The 20,013-nt window shown below is 37.6% G+C and overlaps 3 protein-coding genes across 6 annotated transcripts; 2 read left to right on the top strand and 1 right to left on the bottom strand.

Moving 5' to 3' along the window:
- Nucleotides 1-43: 43 nt before the first annotated feature.
- On the bottom strand, nt 44-2,028 carry LOC131001668 (transcription factor bHLH121-like). Of its 2 annotated transcripts, XM_057928231.1 has the most exons (5): nt 1,888-2,028; nt 1,051-1,172; nt 808-935; nt 377-739; nt 44-300 (listed from the first exon to the last, which is right to left on the bottom strand). In XM_057928231.1, the coding sequence occupies exons 1-5, from the start codon at nt 1,926-1,928 to the stop codon at nt 238-240; spliced, it is 717 nt and encodes a 238-aa protein (XP_057784214.1). In that variant the 5' UTR covers nt 1,929-2,028; the 3' UTR covers nt 44-237. The 2 variants fall into 2 exon arrangements, with proteins under 2 accessions (XP_057784214.1, XP_057784215.1); XM_057928232.1 differs by having other exon boundaries at nt 44-739.
- Nucleotides 2,029-2,434: 406 nt separating this feature from the next.
- Nucleotides 2,435-9,137, top strand: LOC131001554 (DNA-(apurinic or apyrimidinic site) endonuclease 2-like). Of its 3 annotated transcripts, none has more exons than XR_009093966.1 (11): nt 2,435-2,573; nt 2,691-2,802; nt 3,580-3,801; nt 3,934-4,019; nt 4,360-4,475; nt 4,594-4,674; nt 4,826-5,023; nt 5,206-5,363; nt 6,256-6,932; nt 7,785-7,954; nt 8,845-9,137. XR_009093966.1 is itself a non-coding variant. In XM_057928012.1 (10 exons), exons 1-10 carry the CDS (start codon nt 2,466-2,468, stop codon nt 7,857-7,859), a joined length of 1,833 nt encoding a protein of 610 aa, XP_057783995.1. In that variant the 5' UTR covers nt 2,435-2,465; the 3' UTR covers nt 7,860-9,137. The 3 variants fall into 3 exon arrangements, 1 of the variants encoding a protein (XP_057783995.1); XR_009093967.1 differs by having other exon boundaries at nt 8,833-9,137; XM_057928012.1 differs by having other exon boundaries at nt 7,785-9,137.
- Nucleotides 9,138-17,146: 8,009 nt separating this feature from the next.
- On the top strand, nt 17,147-19,565 carry LOC131001551 (uncharacterized). Its single transcript, XM_057928008.1, has one exon. The coding sequence runs from the start codon at nt 17,521-17,523 to the stop codon at nt 19,411-19,413; it is 1,893 nt and encodes a 630-aa protein (XP_057783991.1). The 5' UTR covers nt 17,147-17,520; the 3' UTR covers nt 19,414-19,565.
- The last annotated feature ends 448 nt before the right edge of the window (nt 19,566-20,013 follow it).

Genomic DNA, 20,013 nt, shown 5'->3' with positions numbered 1-20,013 from the left:
ATTGTTAAACCTTAATTTTTTTTTTTTGATATAAATAAAGAAATTCAACCTTAATTTGTTTATTTTTGATATAAATAAAGAAATCACAAGAAATAGCCGCCTCAATGACAAGGATCACATTCAAAGACAACAGAAAATGGAAAAAAAAAGCACACTAATAATTTACAGTCTCTTGATATCTTTATCAGCTGAGAAACTCTTCCGATCATCATCGGCAATCGTAAACTGAAACGAGCCTCAATCGCCACCGTTTCTTGGCTTCTCTTGACGTTGTTTGCTCTTGTCTCTCGCTGACAATTCCTGCACAATTTTGCAAAACAGTAAAAAAATTGGAACAACCACTTTCATCTTCACATCACAGCTTCTTGTGTTCAACCTTAGATCCTGGTATCTTAAGCTCCAAATCAGTTGCAACGTCAGTGGAATTTGCAGTTCCAGCTCTTGGCCCAGAAGCTGACACATTCAAGGCAGCGGGCTGGTCGACTCTAGGCATAGCAGGAGCAAGATAAGGAATGTAAGTCGATGGTGTGGCATTGGCAAATAAAGGCGGCACCTGTGCTGCTCGATGATGCATGGGAACAGCTATAGGAAATGGATACGATGGTGCCATCAGTAGTTGAGAATCCCACGGAACCACAAAGCCTTGAGTTTGTTGATGCTGCTGAGCTCTGAGGTTCTGCTGAATACTGGATTTCAGAGAAGCTTTCTCTTCCCTGATCTCGTTTTTCTCCTGTGTTAGCTGTTCAAGAGACCAAGTGAGAAGACAGACAAGGGTTGCAACCGTGTTTTGTATACAAAGATGGTTACCTCGTGTGTTTCTTCGCAAAGTAGTGCATGCTCTTTCTTGAGCCTTTTCACCTCAGAATTCAATTCCTTGAGCACTTGGATTGTGTCGGAGACAATGGTGCCCTTGTCGTTCTTGGGCCTGTCTGGATCTGAATGCTCAAACATATTAACAAAATCGCACGCGTCAGAGCTGTAAACATATTCGTTCCGTCTACTACTCTTGCATATCAAGAACAGTGGATACAAGATTTAAGTTGTTTTTACCTAGTAAGTTGCCCAACTCCAGAAACTGCTCATTTAGCTTGTCTCGTCTCAATTTCTCGCGATCTGCTTTGAGCACTTTTCTAGTTGCTAATGCATTCCCGACCTCCATATCATTGTCTTGTCTGCAATGATGAACATACAATTGTCTTAAACGAGGATAAAAGTGAAATGCAAGAAACAGACCAGGAGATCTTCAGAGTATGCCAGACTTGGCCACTACAGATAAAAGTGAAAAATGGGAATTTTGCCAAATATCCATTTCTCTTTGGAGGCAGAAATTTATAGGAAGAGAGATGGAATCCATTTATCTCTGCAAAGAAAGCTGATGCAAGTATCCTTACTCAAGAAAACCAATTGTGAGGAGCAGAAGATGAACTGCAAGTCTCAACCAAAACCCTACAAACATGTCTCATTTTTAATTCTTGATTCTCACACATAAAACCTCTCAGGCATTTGGAATCTCTATATAAAGCTATTTACTGCTCACAATCTCGCTTCACCTCAATCGCATTCACTTCCAAATTCAGTGATACATGTTAGCATGGAAATTGAAAAGCAGCACCAAAAAGAGGCATTTTCCTATTATTTGGCAATAAATCAGACAACAAAAGATTATCTTCAGATTCGTTTATGATCATCAATCACTTAGCATTTACATATACTGAAACTAGCTTGTCAACTCTATCAGTTATGCTAAAATGATTGCTGTAACCTCAATAAATACTAAAAATGATCATATTGTAGAAGCCAAGAACAATATTAACTAATAAAATACTCCACAAGAAGAGGCATAACCAAAAAAAGAAAAGAAAAGGAAACATAGAAGCAAAATAAAACCTCGGTTCAAGAGAATCTTCACTGGTTTGGCCTCGATCCATTGATTTTCGAGGGTAACTTTATTAAGTATGATGTGGGTTGTGTGATTTTCTTCCCAAGAACTGGAATTCTGCAGCAATTTTTTAAAGTTTTTTCGTCAAGACTTGTGCTGTGCACAAGCCAGCTCGAATATTCTGCGTTGACTGACCTGCTTTATCTAACCGTGGTTTAAGGACCCTCAACAATGGTTAATGTACCCCCTCTCTCTCTCTCTCTCTCCTCTCTCAGTTAGCACCGTTGCTCCCGCCATTTTTCATCCCTACCATTTTCTGTGGCTGCAACTATAATGTGTATTTTGGGCTTGAATTAGTACAACATCCTCTTCGAAAAAACAACATTGCTGTTTTTGTATAAATTGATGATTGCTTTCAAGTATTGGGCCAATTTTTAGGTTGATGGAGAATCAATCCATTCAATACTGCTTCGAGGGTTTTCGTAAAAGGATCGGATTTTAGGTATTTCTCGTGATTTCGGATTAGTGGTTAATTCAACTGTTTTAGCCTTTTCAAGCGTAAAATGAACCCAAAAGAAGGTGAAGAATGAAGATAGTGACGTACAACGTAAACGGGCTGAGACCTCGAATCTCACAGTTCGGCTCTCTTCGCAAATTGCTCGATTCCTTTGACGCCGACATCATCTGCTTCCAGGTTTCTCCAGCATCCTTTCTCTATCCTCCTATACAGTCATTGCCTATGTTTTGATGCTTAATTTTAAACCAATTTCGTTGATTGCTTCTTCATCAATTCTATCGATCTGACGCGCAGGAAACAAAGCTCTCGAGGCAAGAGTTTAGAGCTGATTTGGTGCAGGCTGAGGGTTACGAGTCCTTTATCTCTTGCACTCGCACTACTGAGAAAGGCCGAACTGGATATTCTGGTCATCATCTTCTTCTCTTTGTGTTTCGTCTGTATATTTTTTTTCTACGGCCGTTTATCTAACTCTAATTGCGTATTAGAACTAATTTCCAGCAAACACATTCATGAAATAGTGGATTTTTGTTTTCTTCTGCAAAATATCTAAATAAAATAGCTGGCTTTTTTACTAGGCCACGGAAATAAATAGTATAATCAAAGTTCTTATATGAGCCACCTTCTGCAAGGTTTGTCATCTATAACCATCACACGTCTCTTCTCAAGGTCTAAAAATTGATTCCAGAGGTGAAATAATTATGATGTATTTGAGTTATTTTAAAGGTGGAATCAATTTCATTTATGAACATGAAAACCATGTTAAAGGGTCCAGATTGTATGTATAATGGTTGATTACTGAGACTCCTTTTGTGCACGTGACGCGATTTTGATATTTTAAATGCAAAGCATCGTCTTTTATTCATTAATTGCTCTGTAAACTACCAAAATGAATTTGTAGATAATGATAACTACAGCTGCTTCGCCTGGGTATTTGACTCCTTAGTAAGTCCAGTATAGTATGTGAGTTAGGCTTTATGAGCTAAGCAGTTGTTATAATGGTTAGGGATATGATGCATTTTGCTTCTGTAAAATAGGTACTTTTTAAGTATTTAAAAAGCGAAATTTGCAGCCTAACTGGTTCTATAACTCTGGAAATGCATTTTCTCCCTTTTTATCTGGGATCTGCTTATGTTATCTTGAGAACCAGGTGCATCTAGTTTACATATATTTCTTTTTTAACAAGGTGTGGCGACATTTTGCCGTGTCAACTCTGTGTTTTCGAGTGATGAGGTATCTTTGCCAGTTTCTGCCGAGGAGGGCTTTACTGGTGTTCTTAAGGATTTCTCAGGTTCAGGGTACAGGAATATTGAATATTCACCACTAACGGCAGAAGATGTTTCTGCTGATGAGCTTCTGAAAATTGATGGTGAAGGACGTTGTATAATAACTGACCATGAACATTTTGGTAAGTGACATAATTCTAGTATACTGCAATGGGAGAGCTCCCTATGAAGGCTTATTCTCTGCACAATTGACTTTCAGAATCGACAGTAGCCACTGCGACACTTAAGTAACAGATGGATGTTTTCTTCTTCAGTTCTTTTCAATATATATGGCCCTAGAGCTGTAGCTGATGATACGCAAAGAATCCAATTCAAGCATGATTTTTACAACATACTGCAGGTAAGGATTCGTACCTTTTGCTTGAACATTATGCATTTTGATATGATAAGTTAAAGCGCTGGTGTAGAGATGCCTGTACAAGTACTGGCATGTATCACTTATTCTGCTCTGATCATAGCAGCAAGTGAATGAGAATTTAATACTGGGACATAGCATTCAACCCTTTATTATTGTTATTTTCAACTTCCTTATCATTGTCATCTGTGATGCAATATTATAAGTTAATTTGTTCCTTTGGATCAGTTGATGCTATTAATAGTATAACAGGCTTTTCAATTTAGTTGGTTGATTCTCTGATAAGGTTTGTGCTTTTACAATAATATTGCTGATTTTGTTTTAGAAAAGGTGGGAATCTCTTCTAGATCAAGGGCGGAGAATATTTGTTGTTGGGGACCTCAACATTGCCCCCTATGCGATAGATCGTTGTGATGCTGGGCCAGATTTCGAGAAAAACGAGTGAGTTGCTTTCTGAAATTTTTCCCCTCTTTCTGATGAGTACATATTTTGATGTAAGTGAAGGTTTGTGGTATATTACTGGAAATAGATTACTATAATAAAATTTTCAATTTTGCAGGTTTAGAACTTGGTTTAGATCTTTGCTGGTGGAAAATGGAGGTGGCTTTTTTGATGTTTTCCGGGAAAAACATCCTCAGAGGTTCAAAAGACTCTTGACTTTAGTAGTTATTCTTACTGGTGGAATGATCATATCAATTGTGATAAATACATGTATGCAATCAACTACCATGTGCTGTTTGTTTGTTTCTTACTATCTTACTAACACCTTTTGTTTTCTAATTATATAATAGAAGAGAAGCCTACACCTGCTGGTCGACAAATAGTGGTGCAGAGGAGTTCAACTTTGGGTCACGTATTGACCACATTCTTGGTGCTGGGCCGTGCTTACATAAAGAAGAAAATCAAGAACATAGCCTCATCACTTGCCATGTTAAAGAGTGCGACATATTAGAGCAGTTTAAACGTTGGAAACCTGGTAGTACACCCAGGTAAGTAGTGGATATAGTAAAAAATGTCATTTTGGGTCTTTTGGTGGCAAGATCATACTTTTCTGGTTAAAGCATTTGTTGCAGTTCCCTATGTGTTTGCAAAGTTTTGGACATAAAACATGCCTGTGTTTTTCTATTTAACATTTCTCTTCTATTCTTCATTTCTATTTGGAAACTTCTAGGCATAAAGAACAAAAGACGAGAAATGGAAAAATGGAGGGCTCGGATCATGCTCCTGTCTACATGAGCTTGGTAGATATCCCCAATATTCAGAAACACAATACTCCTTCACTGTCTACTAGATATTGTCCCCAGGTCTATGGATGTCAGCAGACACTAGGTGCTGATTTCTCATAATTACTTAACCATATATGATATATCTCAAGAAAATGTGACCATGTGCATTTTGAGTGTTATTGCATCATTTGATTTGGCACTACATGAATTTGTGAAAAGGCATTTAAAAGGTATTTTGTTGTATATAGACCGATATTGACTTTAAGGAAAACTCCTTTGATTTTATGCTTAGTTTAGTTTTTTATGTAGAGTTTGTTCTAGTTTATTTGACTATTGTGGATTACACACTTTAATATCTTTTCTTAACTGTATTAAATTATCTATTACTACTTGAATTGAATTGATAATCTGAATTATGATTTCAATAATTTAACATGTGAAATATTATGGCATATTTGCGTATTCTTTTGGTTGCCAATTAGTTTTTTTTAGGTATTTAGTACAAAATTATATCAAGAAATATATGATTTGTAAGTGTTCGCACTGAAACTACTATGTAACACTTTCAAAATATGAAGAATATTAGTGAAATGTTGCAAGGTTATTGTACTGAACCATTGATTTCTGAATGCTAAAATATAATTGAATTAATCTAACAACTTTATATTAATATAAAATTTTATTTTCAAAAATATGCATAATTCTTTTCCATTTTTATACTACTGCTAGTCCATTAGTTGGGCTCTCATTCCTCACAATCAACATCCTCTACTATAATCAAGCTGTTTTCTTAACCATGATGCCCAATTTAGACACTGTACAATGCTATTCACAATTAATCACTGAGTTTTAGAAAGGTAGCGGACACTTGAGAGAACTTATCCACAGATTGTCTAGGGTTGCACTGTACACGTGAATATCTTTGCAACTTTGTATACTAACATAAACTAGTAGATATGTTCTCACAACTGTTATCCACGTCTCATGGTTTACAGTGTCGATGTTTGCGAGAAGGCAATCTGCAGAAGATAGTAACTTATCTGGAGGATCCAGTTCCATTTCAGATGATAATGACGTCTTCGAGAAGTGCAGTCAACTCAATAAAAGACCTCTCCATTCATGTAGCTCAGCTTCATCAGACTTCATCCATCAAGGCGTACTTTGTACATCAGGTGTCTGTTACAAAGAATCATTTAAAGAACCATCTTCTGGCTCACAGACTTCCTCTACAATTGGTCATACTAAATCCTCAGTGGTTTGCAAGAAAAAAGCAAGAAAAAGTCAATCGTCTCAGGCTCAGCTTTCACTGAAGTCATTTTTCCAGAAAACAGTAGGTGGTTGTAGTGACTCAAGCAGCTTTTCTTCTGATAAGGAGCTTACTCAAGAAGATATCTCCATTGGTGAACCAAATGAAACATTCACTGAAGGTAGTGAACATGATGATGTGAAGGAATTGCAGGCAAAACAATGTGCATTAGTGCATGAGGATATGTCTCAACCTGCTGAAAAGAAGAAGAATAATGCAGCCCTAGTTGAATGGCAAAGGATTCAACAGCTTATGCAAACTAGCATACCTCTTTGCAAGGGCCACAAGGAACCTTGTGTCTCCCGCATAGTGAAGAAACCAGGACCTACTTTAGGGCAACGATTTTATGCATGTGCACGTGCAGAGGTATCAATTCACGTGCTCTATGTGTATATGTCTGGCTTTTAAGTTTGTTGAAAATGATAGATTAAAACTTTTATCTTAGTGATGCCTACTATAAAAAGTTTCTGTTTTCATAGTTGGTTACGCACTGTATAGTGATAGTTACATCAAATAGTCTGTCCCGTAATAGATATGTGTATTCATTGCACGATTCACATCCGACATCCGACAGTAAAGCTAATTCTGCAGCTTCATTATAGATAGCTCCTTTTTGGTATATAACTTTGATTCCTTCTTGCATTCACGTTAGGAGCGAGCTAACTTTTAGAAAGAAAAAAAGTTAAATAAAAGGGGGTTAGGTAGTAGAAGTTGGATGGGTTTGTAAAAAAGTCTAAGTTGCTCATTGAACTAGAAATGGTAGTTATTGAGCCACTAACTTCAACTAAAATGTTGTTATTTATTGTAGGCATAAAACAATGTAGATATAGTTCATCATTATGTGCAATGATGACCTAGAACCTGCTGTTGTGTCCTAAACTTTGAGCTAATAACTTATAGAGAGAACCGCAAGCAAAAGTTGATGTAGCACACTCTTAACCTCAACTTCTTTAGCCAGATACCAAGTCGCAAACAAAAGTTTCCCTTGGGTCTGTTTCTTTTGTTCTGGGTACTCCACTTGGTGGTGCTTGTCCTTTGCTTAACAGGTACAAGTTCAGTTTACATTGATTGCATGCAGATTTACTCTCTCCCATGCTTTAGGATATATATAGTGTTTACATATGGACAGGTTTGGGGGGCTAATAAAACTAGGATCAACTAATAAAAAAGTTTATGTGCACAAATATATTTTTCTTGATGGAAATTTATACATTTCAGGGACCGGCATCTAATCCAGAAGCAAACTGTGGATTCTTTAAATGGGCTACTGCAAAGTCAAAGAACAAAAGATGATTTTGATGGAACAAACCATGAAGATCTTGATCAATATTAACATTCAGCTATGAAACTAAGTGAGACTTCTCAAGCTCCCTCTGTTGTCTAAGAAGGTACCAAATTTAGTTAATAATGTTTTAATTTTGCATTTTTGTTGAAGGCGCAATTGCGTTGTACTTTTTAGTAATTATGCTTCTTGTACTTCTTAAAATTGTTTAACAGAAATTATAAACAAGATAAAATTTATGTGTTTCAGTAAACTTGCTTAAACCATCTCTGTCCTGACTTTTCAATTTTTTTTTGGGAACCCAAGATCAACCCATCAGCTTGCTAACCAGCAAATTTTGATTTTGAGTTCGGTTTATCAGCTGAGAGGTTACAGTCTTGTAGATTTCTTGTGGCACTTCGACACCCTTAGGCATCACAAAAACCAATTAACCTAGTTAATTCTCCTGATTCTAGACGATCCTTCTTGAGTTAAGAATGTAAATCTTCGTGCACGCGGACCAAACTTGCTCTTTCGTATCATCAAAGGTTCTTTATTTATATGGCCTTAACTTTTCGTGACGTGGATACGGCTTTCCATATCTGAAGTGGGTCGTAGTTTATCATGTGTCCAATAGGCAAAGAAAAGTTTGCTGTATTCTACTTGCCTGATTATTTTCATGATGGTCTAATGTTTAATTTTTATGTATTCTGTGTGAGTGCACATGGCTTTCATATGGTGCCCACAAACATTCCATAGTCCATTTTGGCCCTCTCGATAATAACCTCAACAGCAGATGCCCAAGATAGCAAGAGATGTGACATGTTTTTGTATGGTTGTAGAGATGTAAAAAAAAGTATGTTGGGCTATAGAGCGCAATAAGGGCACGTCTTTGGTATAATCACATAATCTTCTTCCAAAACGATGTGTATCACAACTCTTTGTTACTGGTTATCATTGTGAACTTATCAAAATATGGCTGCTTGAACATGTTACGTCGCACAGTGTATCTTGCAGGAAAACATTGCAGGTGTATTCTATTTTGCCCGATTGGAGAAAACAGCATCATTTAGGAAATCGGAACTGGAGAATCCATCCAAGTTGCACACCAGGCAGGCCCGGTAAGCCCCTCTAGAAGGGTCTAGCTTTTGGCCCTCCCCAATGATGCTCGTGATGTTGACATATCAAATTTGGATGCATTACTAATACTATTTTTGAATGTATTCTTACTATATGTGCCACACATTTATATGACACTTCCCAAGTGTGGACAAGCTATATTATTGAATGAGGACAATATTCACAACACACACATTTTAGTACGGTGAGTTACAGCTGCCTTTATCCAAGAGACATAAAGATCTGTTATATTTAGAAGTTTGCTGATGAACAACTGTATTTTTTTACGAATAATGTGGCACGATTGCTCTCGTCTAATCTGTTTTCTCTCATCAATCATCACATGTTACTATACCCAGTTCTTTTCACACATGTTTGCAGACAATGGCATGTTCTGTTTCAGACATTTTCATAGACATACATTCTCTATAAATATTCCATTTACAGACGCAACACCCGCGTGTATATATGATGCATGTTTGCTTTGCATATACACTATTACTATTATTGTAACAATTGATGTGAGTTTGTAGTGGGAGTGTAATTTTGTTTGAGTTGGAGTTGGAGAGGAGTGAGTCTTGGACTTGGCAATATAGAATTCACTGTATTATTATTAGCATCTGCATCCCTAAAGGAATGTCAACTTTTGTTGTAATAATATTAATGTGTGGAAACAATATTCAAAGCTGTCTTAAAACATACAAATAGGAGTAGTAGATAGCATTTGAATGAGTGATGAGAGCCATAATAGCGTCATAGCTACAGCTGGGGCTTTGAATGGTTAATTCCCTTTGAAATTTTCCATATTCTCATCCTTCAAATAGTATTTCAATTATAGATTTTCTTTCCTAATTTTATTAGGCGGCCGTTAACGGTTAGCCCTCCAAAACAATGTTGCTTCCAGCTTACATACATTTTATTATAAAATATGGACCAACAAAAAAGACAAAATCAGCCTTATATAAAATTTCAGTATAATTACAAATCTTAGCCCTAACTCTCTCTCTCTCTCTCACACACACACACACACACACACACACGCACACGCGGTGCCTTCCACACCAGTCTTCAGCGTGCCACGTGAAATTTTCGGTGCTGAAATTTTGGGCTCAACACAATTTGCAAAAATATTGAAATATTATGTATAAATTTTTCATGCTTTCAATATTTATAATGTTATTATAAAAATATTAAAACGTTATGCCTAATGTTTTTAATATGTTAAACGTTGTTGTAATAGTATTGCAAAAAGGGGTTATTGCCAGAAAATACATATACTTTGTCAATTTTCTGGTTTATATCATGATCTTATAATTTGACCAGAAAATACATCAATTTTCAATTTAATTGCAATTATAACATGACTTTATAATCTGGCCAGAAAATACACAAAGTTTCAATTTATTCTCAATTATAACATGACCTTGTAATTAATTTAGTATAATAATATCAAGTTTAATACATTAAATATTTTTAATTTTCTTTTCATCTCACAATATACTATATATAAATACATATATATTTGACAAATATACATCTATATGTAAATAATATATATTATTTACTTTTTAACATAGTTTCTATTATATATGTACGCAATTTTTTATTGGTCATAATATTTTATAATTTCATAATTTAAATAAATAAATACTTATTATATATATAATATATTAATAGAACATTAAAATCAAATATATATATATATATATATATATATATATATATATATAACAAGATATTATATTGATGGCTTAAAAATACATACATATATATTATGAAATAATTATTATGAAATAATTAATCATCTAACTTAATTTTTATAAAAATTAATCAATCAATTATAAATATTTTGTACATAACAATTTAATATAAATACAATAAATATTAATACATCTATGATGAAAAATAATTTAAATAAGGCCATGTTATAATTGAGAATAAATTGAAACTTGGTGTATTTTCTGGCCAGACTATAAAGTCATGTTATAATTGTAATTAAATTGAAAATTGATGTATTTTATGGCCAAATTATAAAGTCATGATATAAACCAGAAAATTGACAAAGTATATGTATTTTCTGGCAATAACCCCTTGCAAAAATGTCGACAGTGTTTGGTATTTACCCTTATATCGTTTTTTTCTTAAACGGAAGAAATTAACTTAAATGGTAGAACAGTCAGTAATTAGAGTGTGTTTAGTTTCGTAAGATATTTTTCTCAGTTTTTCGTTTCTTTTTATAGAACCATTTTTTCTCAATTTTGATGGTGTGTGAATTAGCGCATCCTTTTCTTAAACTGCATTTAATTAAGTGTACATAATTTTTACTTATTTTTTTAAGAAAATTAAGTGTAAATATTATATTAGAAAAAGAGAATGGAATACCCGTTAAGCCGTTAACCGGGGCCGAGATTGCTCTCTGTCTCACATAAGGGTGCCGTGATTTAAGGGCGACACTTACAAATTTAAAATAACTACTCACTATTGTGAACAGAAGTATGAGTTTATTAGTTTTTTTTAATGAAAAAATTTGTTTATAGTAGGAAATTGGTTATTGAGTTTATCAATATTTGACTAATTTTTTAATACTGAAAATATTTAATTAGCATAATTAAATGGCATATGACATGATCGTTCTACGTCTCGAGTAGATGAACGTAGTATATTTATTTACTCAAAATCGATTTTCGATGAGTGAGAAATAATTATTAAAGTTGGGTACTTGAAATAAAGAGTTGTGTGAAAGAGATAAGCATTAAAGATATATTAATACTTATCTCACATTGATTTGTGGACAATAATTAATACAATATATAAGTCATTACATCGGTACATGTAATAAAACTGTGTGTACATGTGATGGGTTGTAAAGCTCGGACGTGCGCGCCGCCGCTGTCCCGGCCTTGGCTCCCGGCGTCCGGTCCCCGGCCTCGGCCTCGGCCGTGGACTTGGACTTGGATCTTGGTCTGTGTGCCAGACCTTTGCCCCCAACAGATTTGTTATTTTGGATTACCGATTCCTCGACCTTAAGAGATCGAGGCCCAATATGTTGGGCCCGTACGTGCACACGGGGATCCGTTCCCGTCGGGAGGACCCTTGGTCTCCTGTCTCACAACTTGAAACTCCCGTCATTATGGGACGAGAGGGAGTTACATGGCTGGATTCAAACAACCTGCTGTTACACCTGTAACTCCCAACAGCCTTTGAATTTCCCTTAATGAGAGTAATGACTGCAGGCTCCCTCATGGATGGACCGTGTCTATAAATAGGATAATCACACCCTGCATCAATACACTAGAAATTATGCATAACAAGCACTCTCTGCACTCCTGCATTCATATAGTCCAGAGCTCTGCACTCCTGCATTCATTCCAGTTCGCCCAAGCTCGTTTGTCTGTGGTGCTGCTACCCACGAGACGAAGTCGTTTTATCTTTGGAGACGACACGCCAAATCGTGAGCACTATCGGGGCATATCTCGTCTTGCGGACAAAGGATTCTCCTCGACTCGGCCTGCTGTTTTCCTGGTTTCTTTTCTGTAACTTCAATTATGTTTAGTTCATTGTAGTTATGATCTTCTACCTTTCCATTTCATGGTAATCGCCAGCAAGCAGGCCTTATTTCCATCATTTATTAGTTTTACTCTGATTTATTCGAGAGATAGTTTCTTGTACATCTGTTCGCACCGTGCAGATAGATTCGACCTGCGTCCCGCTCTGCAGCCTTGACTCGCGCTCCCTTTCCTACCCCAAACCTTACTTTTCAATTGTCCTCCTCCATCTTCTCGCTCTCTCTCTCTCCTTTCCCCGTCTTCTCGACTCTCGTTCTTTTCCCTGCTTGACAATTCCGCTGGTTTTCGTCACCTATGGCGCATCGAGTGTTGCGGTGCTTCTTCCCCCTCTTTTCTTTCCTACTTCTTCCCCTAATTTCAAAATTCCCAAATTTCTAGGGTTTCAATTTTTTTTTCTCTATGATTCTCGATTCTCCGGTAAGCATCATTGTCGTTGTTGCGCCTTTCCTGACTGATCGCGACCTCTTGAAGTCGTGATGTTACGTTTCTCGTCTGTCTCTCACTTTGTATTCTCTCTATGTGCTCTTTGTTCTCTCTCTATCGTTTATGGCGGTCGCTTTAAATCCTGCTGACGACAAACCTTTTCATGATCCTTCGCAGCCAAATAATCAACGGCAAGCTACTCCACATCAACAACACTTGTAGCGCGCAACACTTGGAACGACTTATACGAATTAGGTTTTTTCGTATCATTTGTCCCAAGAACTGGTGGGGTCTCTTGGGACGAATGGTACGAATTTGTCCATTCATATCATTCGTACCAAAATCTAGCGCACAACACTTGGTAGGAGTGGTACGAATTGGTCCATATTCATCCGAAGAATCGACGCACAATACTTGGTGAGAGTCAGGCACCCAGCATCATGACATGCTTGGTACGAATAATTCCATTTCGTACAACTGAATGGAATATCATGAATAGATCTGGAAAATAAGTTTTTTTTAATGAAGAAACACAAAACTCGACTGGTCGAAAAAGTATATTCAAAACCTAAATCGAAAAAGGAGGTAAAACACAAAAGTAGCTGGAAAAGTATACGGAGAAGATGACCGAAAAAGTACATAGAGAAGATAATCGAAAAGTAAATAAGGAGAACAAAACTTTTAGAAAAATAAACACATGATAATATGAACCCCGTTGCCGGAGAAAATCACCAACACTGGAAGGAGCTGAGTTTGAGAGAGAGAGAGAGAGAGAGAGAGAGAGAGAGAGAGAGAGAGAGAGAGAGAAATATCAAACTCGTATTTTGCTTACTTAACCTTAGGTTAATTTAATTTGATGAAAGAAATAATTTTTTCCCGAACCTCTCCTACTTTATTTGATCTGGAGAATTAGAGGATTGGGAATGAATTGTTTGTAAAAATTGACCAAATGAAAGAGAAAGATATGAGAAGTAAAAGTAAAGGCAAATTGATGCCTTTAGCATAAAATTGACTAGTATTTATAGAAACTATGTTTGTGGACAACTATTGATTTTCACTAACTTGAATAAACATTTTGCTCTATTAACATTATATATAATAGATACCAACCCTACCCATATCTATAAATTTAATTAAAAATATAATTTTAACTGAGCATGTGTGAGTTTAATATAGACAAAAAAAAAAAAAAGAATTCACAATAATAAAACTGATATTATGAAAAAGAAAATAAAATAAGTTAAAAAATGAATATAAAAATAAAAAAGAATTGAAAAATAGATTTATTTAAACAAAATGAGAGGGGGGCGAATTTTGTAAAGTTTTAATCTTTAAATAAATAGTATAACTTTTAAACTTTAAATCTAATACTTGTATAAAATATATAAAATTAAAGCACTTGTCATGATTTTTAAGTTGATATGCTTACATAAATTGCAGATACCATCCAATCTATACTATATTAAAAAAATATATTAAATCTATTTTTAAAATTTGTGTGATAAATGAAAGGTGACTATTTTGATGGGACGGAGGGAGTGTATCTTACTTCAAGACTATTTTATGAGGGAGTTTTTTTCTACGCAATATGTGATAATGTGTAGTATATTTGACTGATATGTCTTTTACTATATATATACCATGTTAATATTGTATTTGCTAACATGTACGATAATATTTGTAATATATAATCTATTATTTGATATGATATATTAAATGGTTATAATTATTATTTGTATTACGTATATTGATGGTACACATAATCAATTTGTATAATGTTTCGAACTTTAAATTTATAAAATACTCCCTTTGTCCCTAAAATAACTTCCACTTTTTCCATTTTGGGACGTCCCCCAAATAACTTCCTCTTTCTTTCTTTCCATTTTTGGAAACCTACCCCACCACTAATAATACTTTATTTATTCTTACTTTTCACTTTTCACCACTCCCAATACTAATTATAACACTTTCACAACTTCCAATAATAATTATATCACTTTTTCTCCACTATCAATACACTTTACAACTTTTTATTAAAACTCGTGCCGTCCCCAAAGAGGAAGCCATTTCAGGGACGGAGGGAGTATATATTTTATACAAATCAAAATATATTAAAATACTATAAATATATTATACTCACAAATTATATTATTGGATTGTACTTATTTGGTTATTGATTTATAATAACATGATTATTATTTGATATATAATAGAATATGTATCTTGTATCTAAAAAAAATAAAATAAAATAATGAGGCGACACTATTTATGAGACGTCCTTTAAAAATTAAGACACCACATATATCGAACATAAAAATTTATAATTTAAAATAGGATTAATTGCCACTAAATCCACGTACTCTTTGGTTTTGGGGTTTTTTCCCATGACCAAATTTTTTTACTTAAAAATGCATGAATTGAAAATTTGGTAGGGAATTTCCCCCGCATTCGTCTTTTCCCCCAAATTAAATCTGAGCTGGCAGTCGAAAAATCAGGGTGTACTTGTCGTCCGATTATTGAAACGATGAGGTTTGACATTCAACTAAAACGATGTTGTTTAAGTTGTTGATGTTGAGAAATTAACCCAAAAATTAGGGTTTGTCTGCATTTCATCTTTGTAAACGCGATTTAGGGTTCTTAGAGCACACCCATGAATTTTTACTGGAGCACAAGCTCGAATTCAGAAGCTAAACAATCATGTAGACGGAGAGGGATGTTCCGATGGAGAGGTAGGGGCTGGTTTGCGAGGGTTTTGCAGCAGCGCACAACTCTCTTTCTCTTTCTCGGACGTGCAGACGCGCGCATACACACACACATGATGGCCAAAACGGTGGTGACCGAGAAGACAGAGGAAGAGCTTCGGAAAGAGATCGATGAACTCCGCCACCAACAGCAGGAGGTACTTCTTTGTATATACAAAACCCTCGCAAACCAGCTCCTACCTGTGTTAATCTGAAAATTAACATACTCAAAACAATTGCACAAAATCTGGAAAATAAGGCAGAGTAGAAATTGTAATTGCTTTCCTTAGGGTTTTCAAATTTTATGATTATTGCATAGATGGAAAATTGATCTTATGTGGCGTCCATGTAATGTTTTAAACTTAACACCTGGACTAAATTTCGACACATTGGATCTGAGTCGGTGGCCGAAAAATGAATGCGAGGAAATTCCCTACCAATTATCCAATTCATGTATTTTTAAGTAAAATTTTTTGATCATGAGAAAAAACCCAAAAACCAAAAAGTAAGTAGATTTTACGACAATTAACCATTTAAAATAAAATAATTCCTTCCAAATTTTCGTAGAGCAAAACTTCCCATTTATTGTACTTTTATTCTTTTCCCCATTCAGTTGACTCGAGAGACTTTTTTCAATTCTTTATCCCCAACATAACTAGTTACGTTCATCTTTTCCCATAACATTACTGCATCAACAAATTTGTGACATTTCATTCACAAAAATTATGTCATATTATAATTGAATTTTTATAATTGATTCATTTGAATTAAGTTCTTCAATTATTATTATTATTATTATTATTATTATTATTATTATTATTATTATTATTATTATTATTATTATTATTATTATTATTAAATGGCATACCCACTTAAAATTGCAGTCAATTATTACACAACGTAAAATATGACCCAAATTTATGAGAAATTCTAGTCAACTTTACAAATGTTTTTTTTATGAGAGGAGCCAACTTTACAAATGTTTGAAAATCATATTCCCAAGTTTTAACGAACTAACTAGGACAACTTGTTAATTCGTTCTATTTTACTTTTCCATACATCAAATCAGAACTCTTATCACCCAAATTTTGCCAACATATCACATTTGATACATTCCTCACGTAAACCGGCACACACCACAGCTCTCCCTCCCCTAAATTAAAATAAAAAAATAAAAAAATGGCATTAAAATAATAAAAATAAAAGGCCCTATAATAATTATAAAAATAAGTGAGATGACGTGTAGTTTATTTACAGAATAAGCACAACCATAGCAATAGCATCTGCTGAAAAATGAAAACAAAATAAAATAATTGTAACGTAAAATGCTATACATGTAAGATGTGCTGTCATGACGAATTTAATTTAGTGGGTAAAATTTGATTACTTCAACACCAGAATTTGTTAACAGTTGACCATTTTGTGGTGGTTGGGCTAAAGAGTGGCCACATTGTCAGAAATAGGGTTTTCTTAAACATGACAGCCGATTATACATTAAATTAAATAAAATTAATCGTCATATTATTACATACGTGTGACAATCCATCTTTACAGCCCATATTTCGTAAATTTTGTTTTCATTTTCTTGCTGTAAATCTTCCAATTTTGTTAGCCTTTTTTAGGAGAGGGTTTATTTTGATCTAAGAAAAGCCGCGTTTGACCTTGTAAACCCCGTCGTCTTCATTTCTTCTCGTCTATCATAAAAATTCGATCTTTTCTTGCACGAATAAATCCAAATTCCCAATCTTGATGCACTCCCGTCGATTTTCTTCAACATCCCAGTTCTAAAAGTCCAATCTTTTTTCGATTGGATCTTTTTCTTTTTGAATTGTTTGGTTTGTGCGATGGGGGATTTGGTGAAGCAGACGCTGGCGACGCCGATCCAGCTGACGGACCAGGTGATAAAGGCGGCGGACGAGGCGGCGACGTTCAAGCAGGAGTGCGCGGAGCTGAAATCGAAGACGGAGAAGCTGGCGGCCCTCCTCCGGCAGGCGGCGCGTGCGAGCAACGACCTGTACGAGAGGCCGACGCGGCGCATTCTGGACGAGACGGAGCAGGTGCTGGACAAGGCGCTGGCGCTGGTGCTCAAGTGCCGCGGCAACGGCCTGATGAAGCGCGTGTTCACCATCATCCCCGCCGCCGCCTTCCGCAAGATGTCGTCGCAGCTGGAGAACTCCATCGGCGACGTGTCCTGGCTCCTCCGCGTGTCGGCCTCCGCCGACGACCGCGCCGACGAGTACCTGGGGCTGCCACCCATCGCCGCCAACGAGCCCATCCTCGGCCTCATCTGGGAGCAGATCGCCATCCTCTACACGGGCTCCGTCGACGACCGCGGCGACGCGGCGGCGTCCCTGGTGTCCCTGGCCCGCGACAACGACCGCTACGGCAAGCTCATCATCGAGGAGGGGGGTGTCGGCCCCCTCCTCAGATTAGTGAAAGAAGGCAAACAAGAGGGCCAAGAAAACGCCGCCCGCGCCATCGGGCTCCTCGGGCGGGACCCCGAGAGCGTCGAGCACATGACCCACGCCGGCGTCTGCTCCGTCTTCGCCAAGATCCTCAAGGAGGGCCCCATGAAGGTGCAGGCCGTCGTCGCCTGGGCCGTCGCCGAGCTCGCCGCCCATTTCCCCAAATGCCAAGATCTCTTCGCTCAACACAATATCATCAGACTTCTTGTTAGCCACCTCGCCTTCGAGACCGTGCAGGAGCACAGCAAATACTCCGTCGTCAGCAAAGCCACCTCGATGCACGCCGCCGTCGTCCTTGCCAGCACCAACGCCGCCGATCACCATCATTTGGATGAGGACAAACCCTTGATGCCGCGCCCTTTAGGCGCCAACAAGCAGCCTAATCAGATGTACAACGTCGTCATGTCCGCCGGCGGTGGCGGTGGCAATGGGAAGGTGAATTCCCTCCACAACAACCACCTCCACCACCCGAGCATATCCCTCTCCGGCGCCAGCAACCGCGCCAGAGAAATGGAGGACCCCGCCACCAAGGCGCAGATGAAGGCGATGGCGGCGCGGGCCCTTTGGCATCTCGCCAAGGGCAACTCCGCCATCTGCCGGAGCATTACAGAATCGCGAGCATTGCTCTGCTTCGCGGTTCTGTTGGAGAAGGGCCCGGCCGAGGTGCAGTACACCTCGGCCATGGCCCTGATGGAGATCACGGCGGTGGCAGAGGGGGACGCGGAGCTGAGAAGGTCGGCCTTCAAGCCCAACTCCCCGGCGTGCAAAGCCGCCGTGGATCAGCTCTTCCGGATCCTGGAAAAGGGGGAATCGGAGCTCCTGATCCCCTGCATTAAAGCCATAGGCAACTTAGCTAGGACTTTTAAGGCCACCGAGACCAGGATGATTAGCCCTTTAGTTAGACTGCTCGACGAGAGGGAGGCCGAGGTGTCACGAGAGGCGTGCGTCGCCCTCACCAAGTTCGCCTGCCCGGAGAACTACCTCCACCTCGACCACGCCAAGGCCATCATCCAGGCCGGGGGCGCCAAGCACCTCGTGCAGCTCGTCTACTTCGAGCAGCTCGTGCAGAGCTCCGCGCTTGTCCTGCTTTGCAACATTGCTATGCACGTCCCCGACAGCGAGGACCTGGCACGGGCCGAGGTGCTCACAGTGCTCGAGTGGGCGTCCAAGCAGGCTGCGCTGTGCCAGCTCGAGGAAGTCGAGAGGCTGCTGCCAGAGGCCAAGGGGAAGCTTGAGCTCTATCAGTCCAGAGGCTCCAGGGGGTTCCACTGATCATCACATTTCTTTCAAATTTTTGGTTATTCATCTTGCTTTTTTGCCACTACTTGTATCATTCTGTTTTCATTCATATGGAGTGTATATAGCATTAGTTGGTGCCTGTGATTCTTTATAAAAAAAAGGAATGTCAAGAATTGGTTTTTTTATTGGACTTGTGATTCATCTGCTGTTAGTTTATGGAAATTTTGATGAACAATTAGAGTTTTTCAAGAATGTGTCTGAATAGGAATTGGTATGGACATGTAGGTGAAAACTAACAGCAAAATCAATGGATTGGTGTAGTAGATGGAGAATGTTGGGAAATCAATGAATTCATGTTTCATCACATTATAATTAGATTGATGTGATTCCAACATGTAGTATATTTTAGATTGTCTTGGTTATGCCAAAGGCACCAAGTCGAAGAAGAGAGTTGGAACTTGAAATGCATGCAAATTTTGAAAACGATTTCATCTTTCAATTTTGGTGTGCTGCCTTCGCCGGCTTGGTTGATTATCATTCATCAAAATATTGGGATCTGAACTTGTTCTTGGAAATGATACACGGTGACAAATTTTTAGGCCTACCATAGATATCATTGTCTTGTCACGTAAT

This window comes from Salvia miltiorrhiza, chromosome 8 (assembly GCF_028751815.1).
Source record: "Salvia miltiorrhiza cultivar Shanhuang (shh) chromosome 8, IMPLAD_Smil_shh, whole genome shotgun sequence".
In the NCBI taxonomy this organism is placed as follows: Eukaryota; Viridiplantae; Streptophyta; class Magnoliopsida; order Lamiales; family Lamiaceae; genus Salvia; species Salvia miltiorrhiza.
Note: the sequence above shows the minus strand (reverse complement) of the source record. Positions and strands in the feature narration are given on the sequence as shown.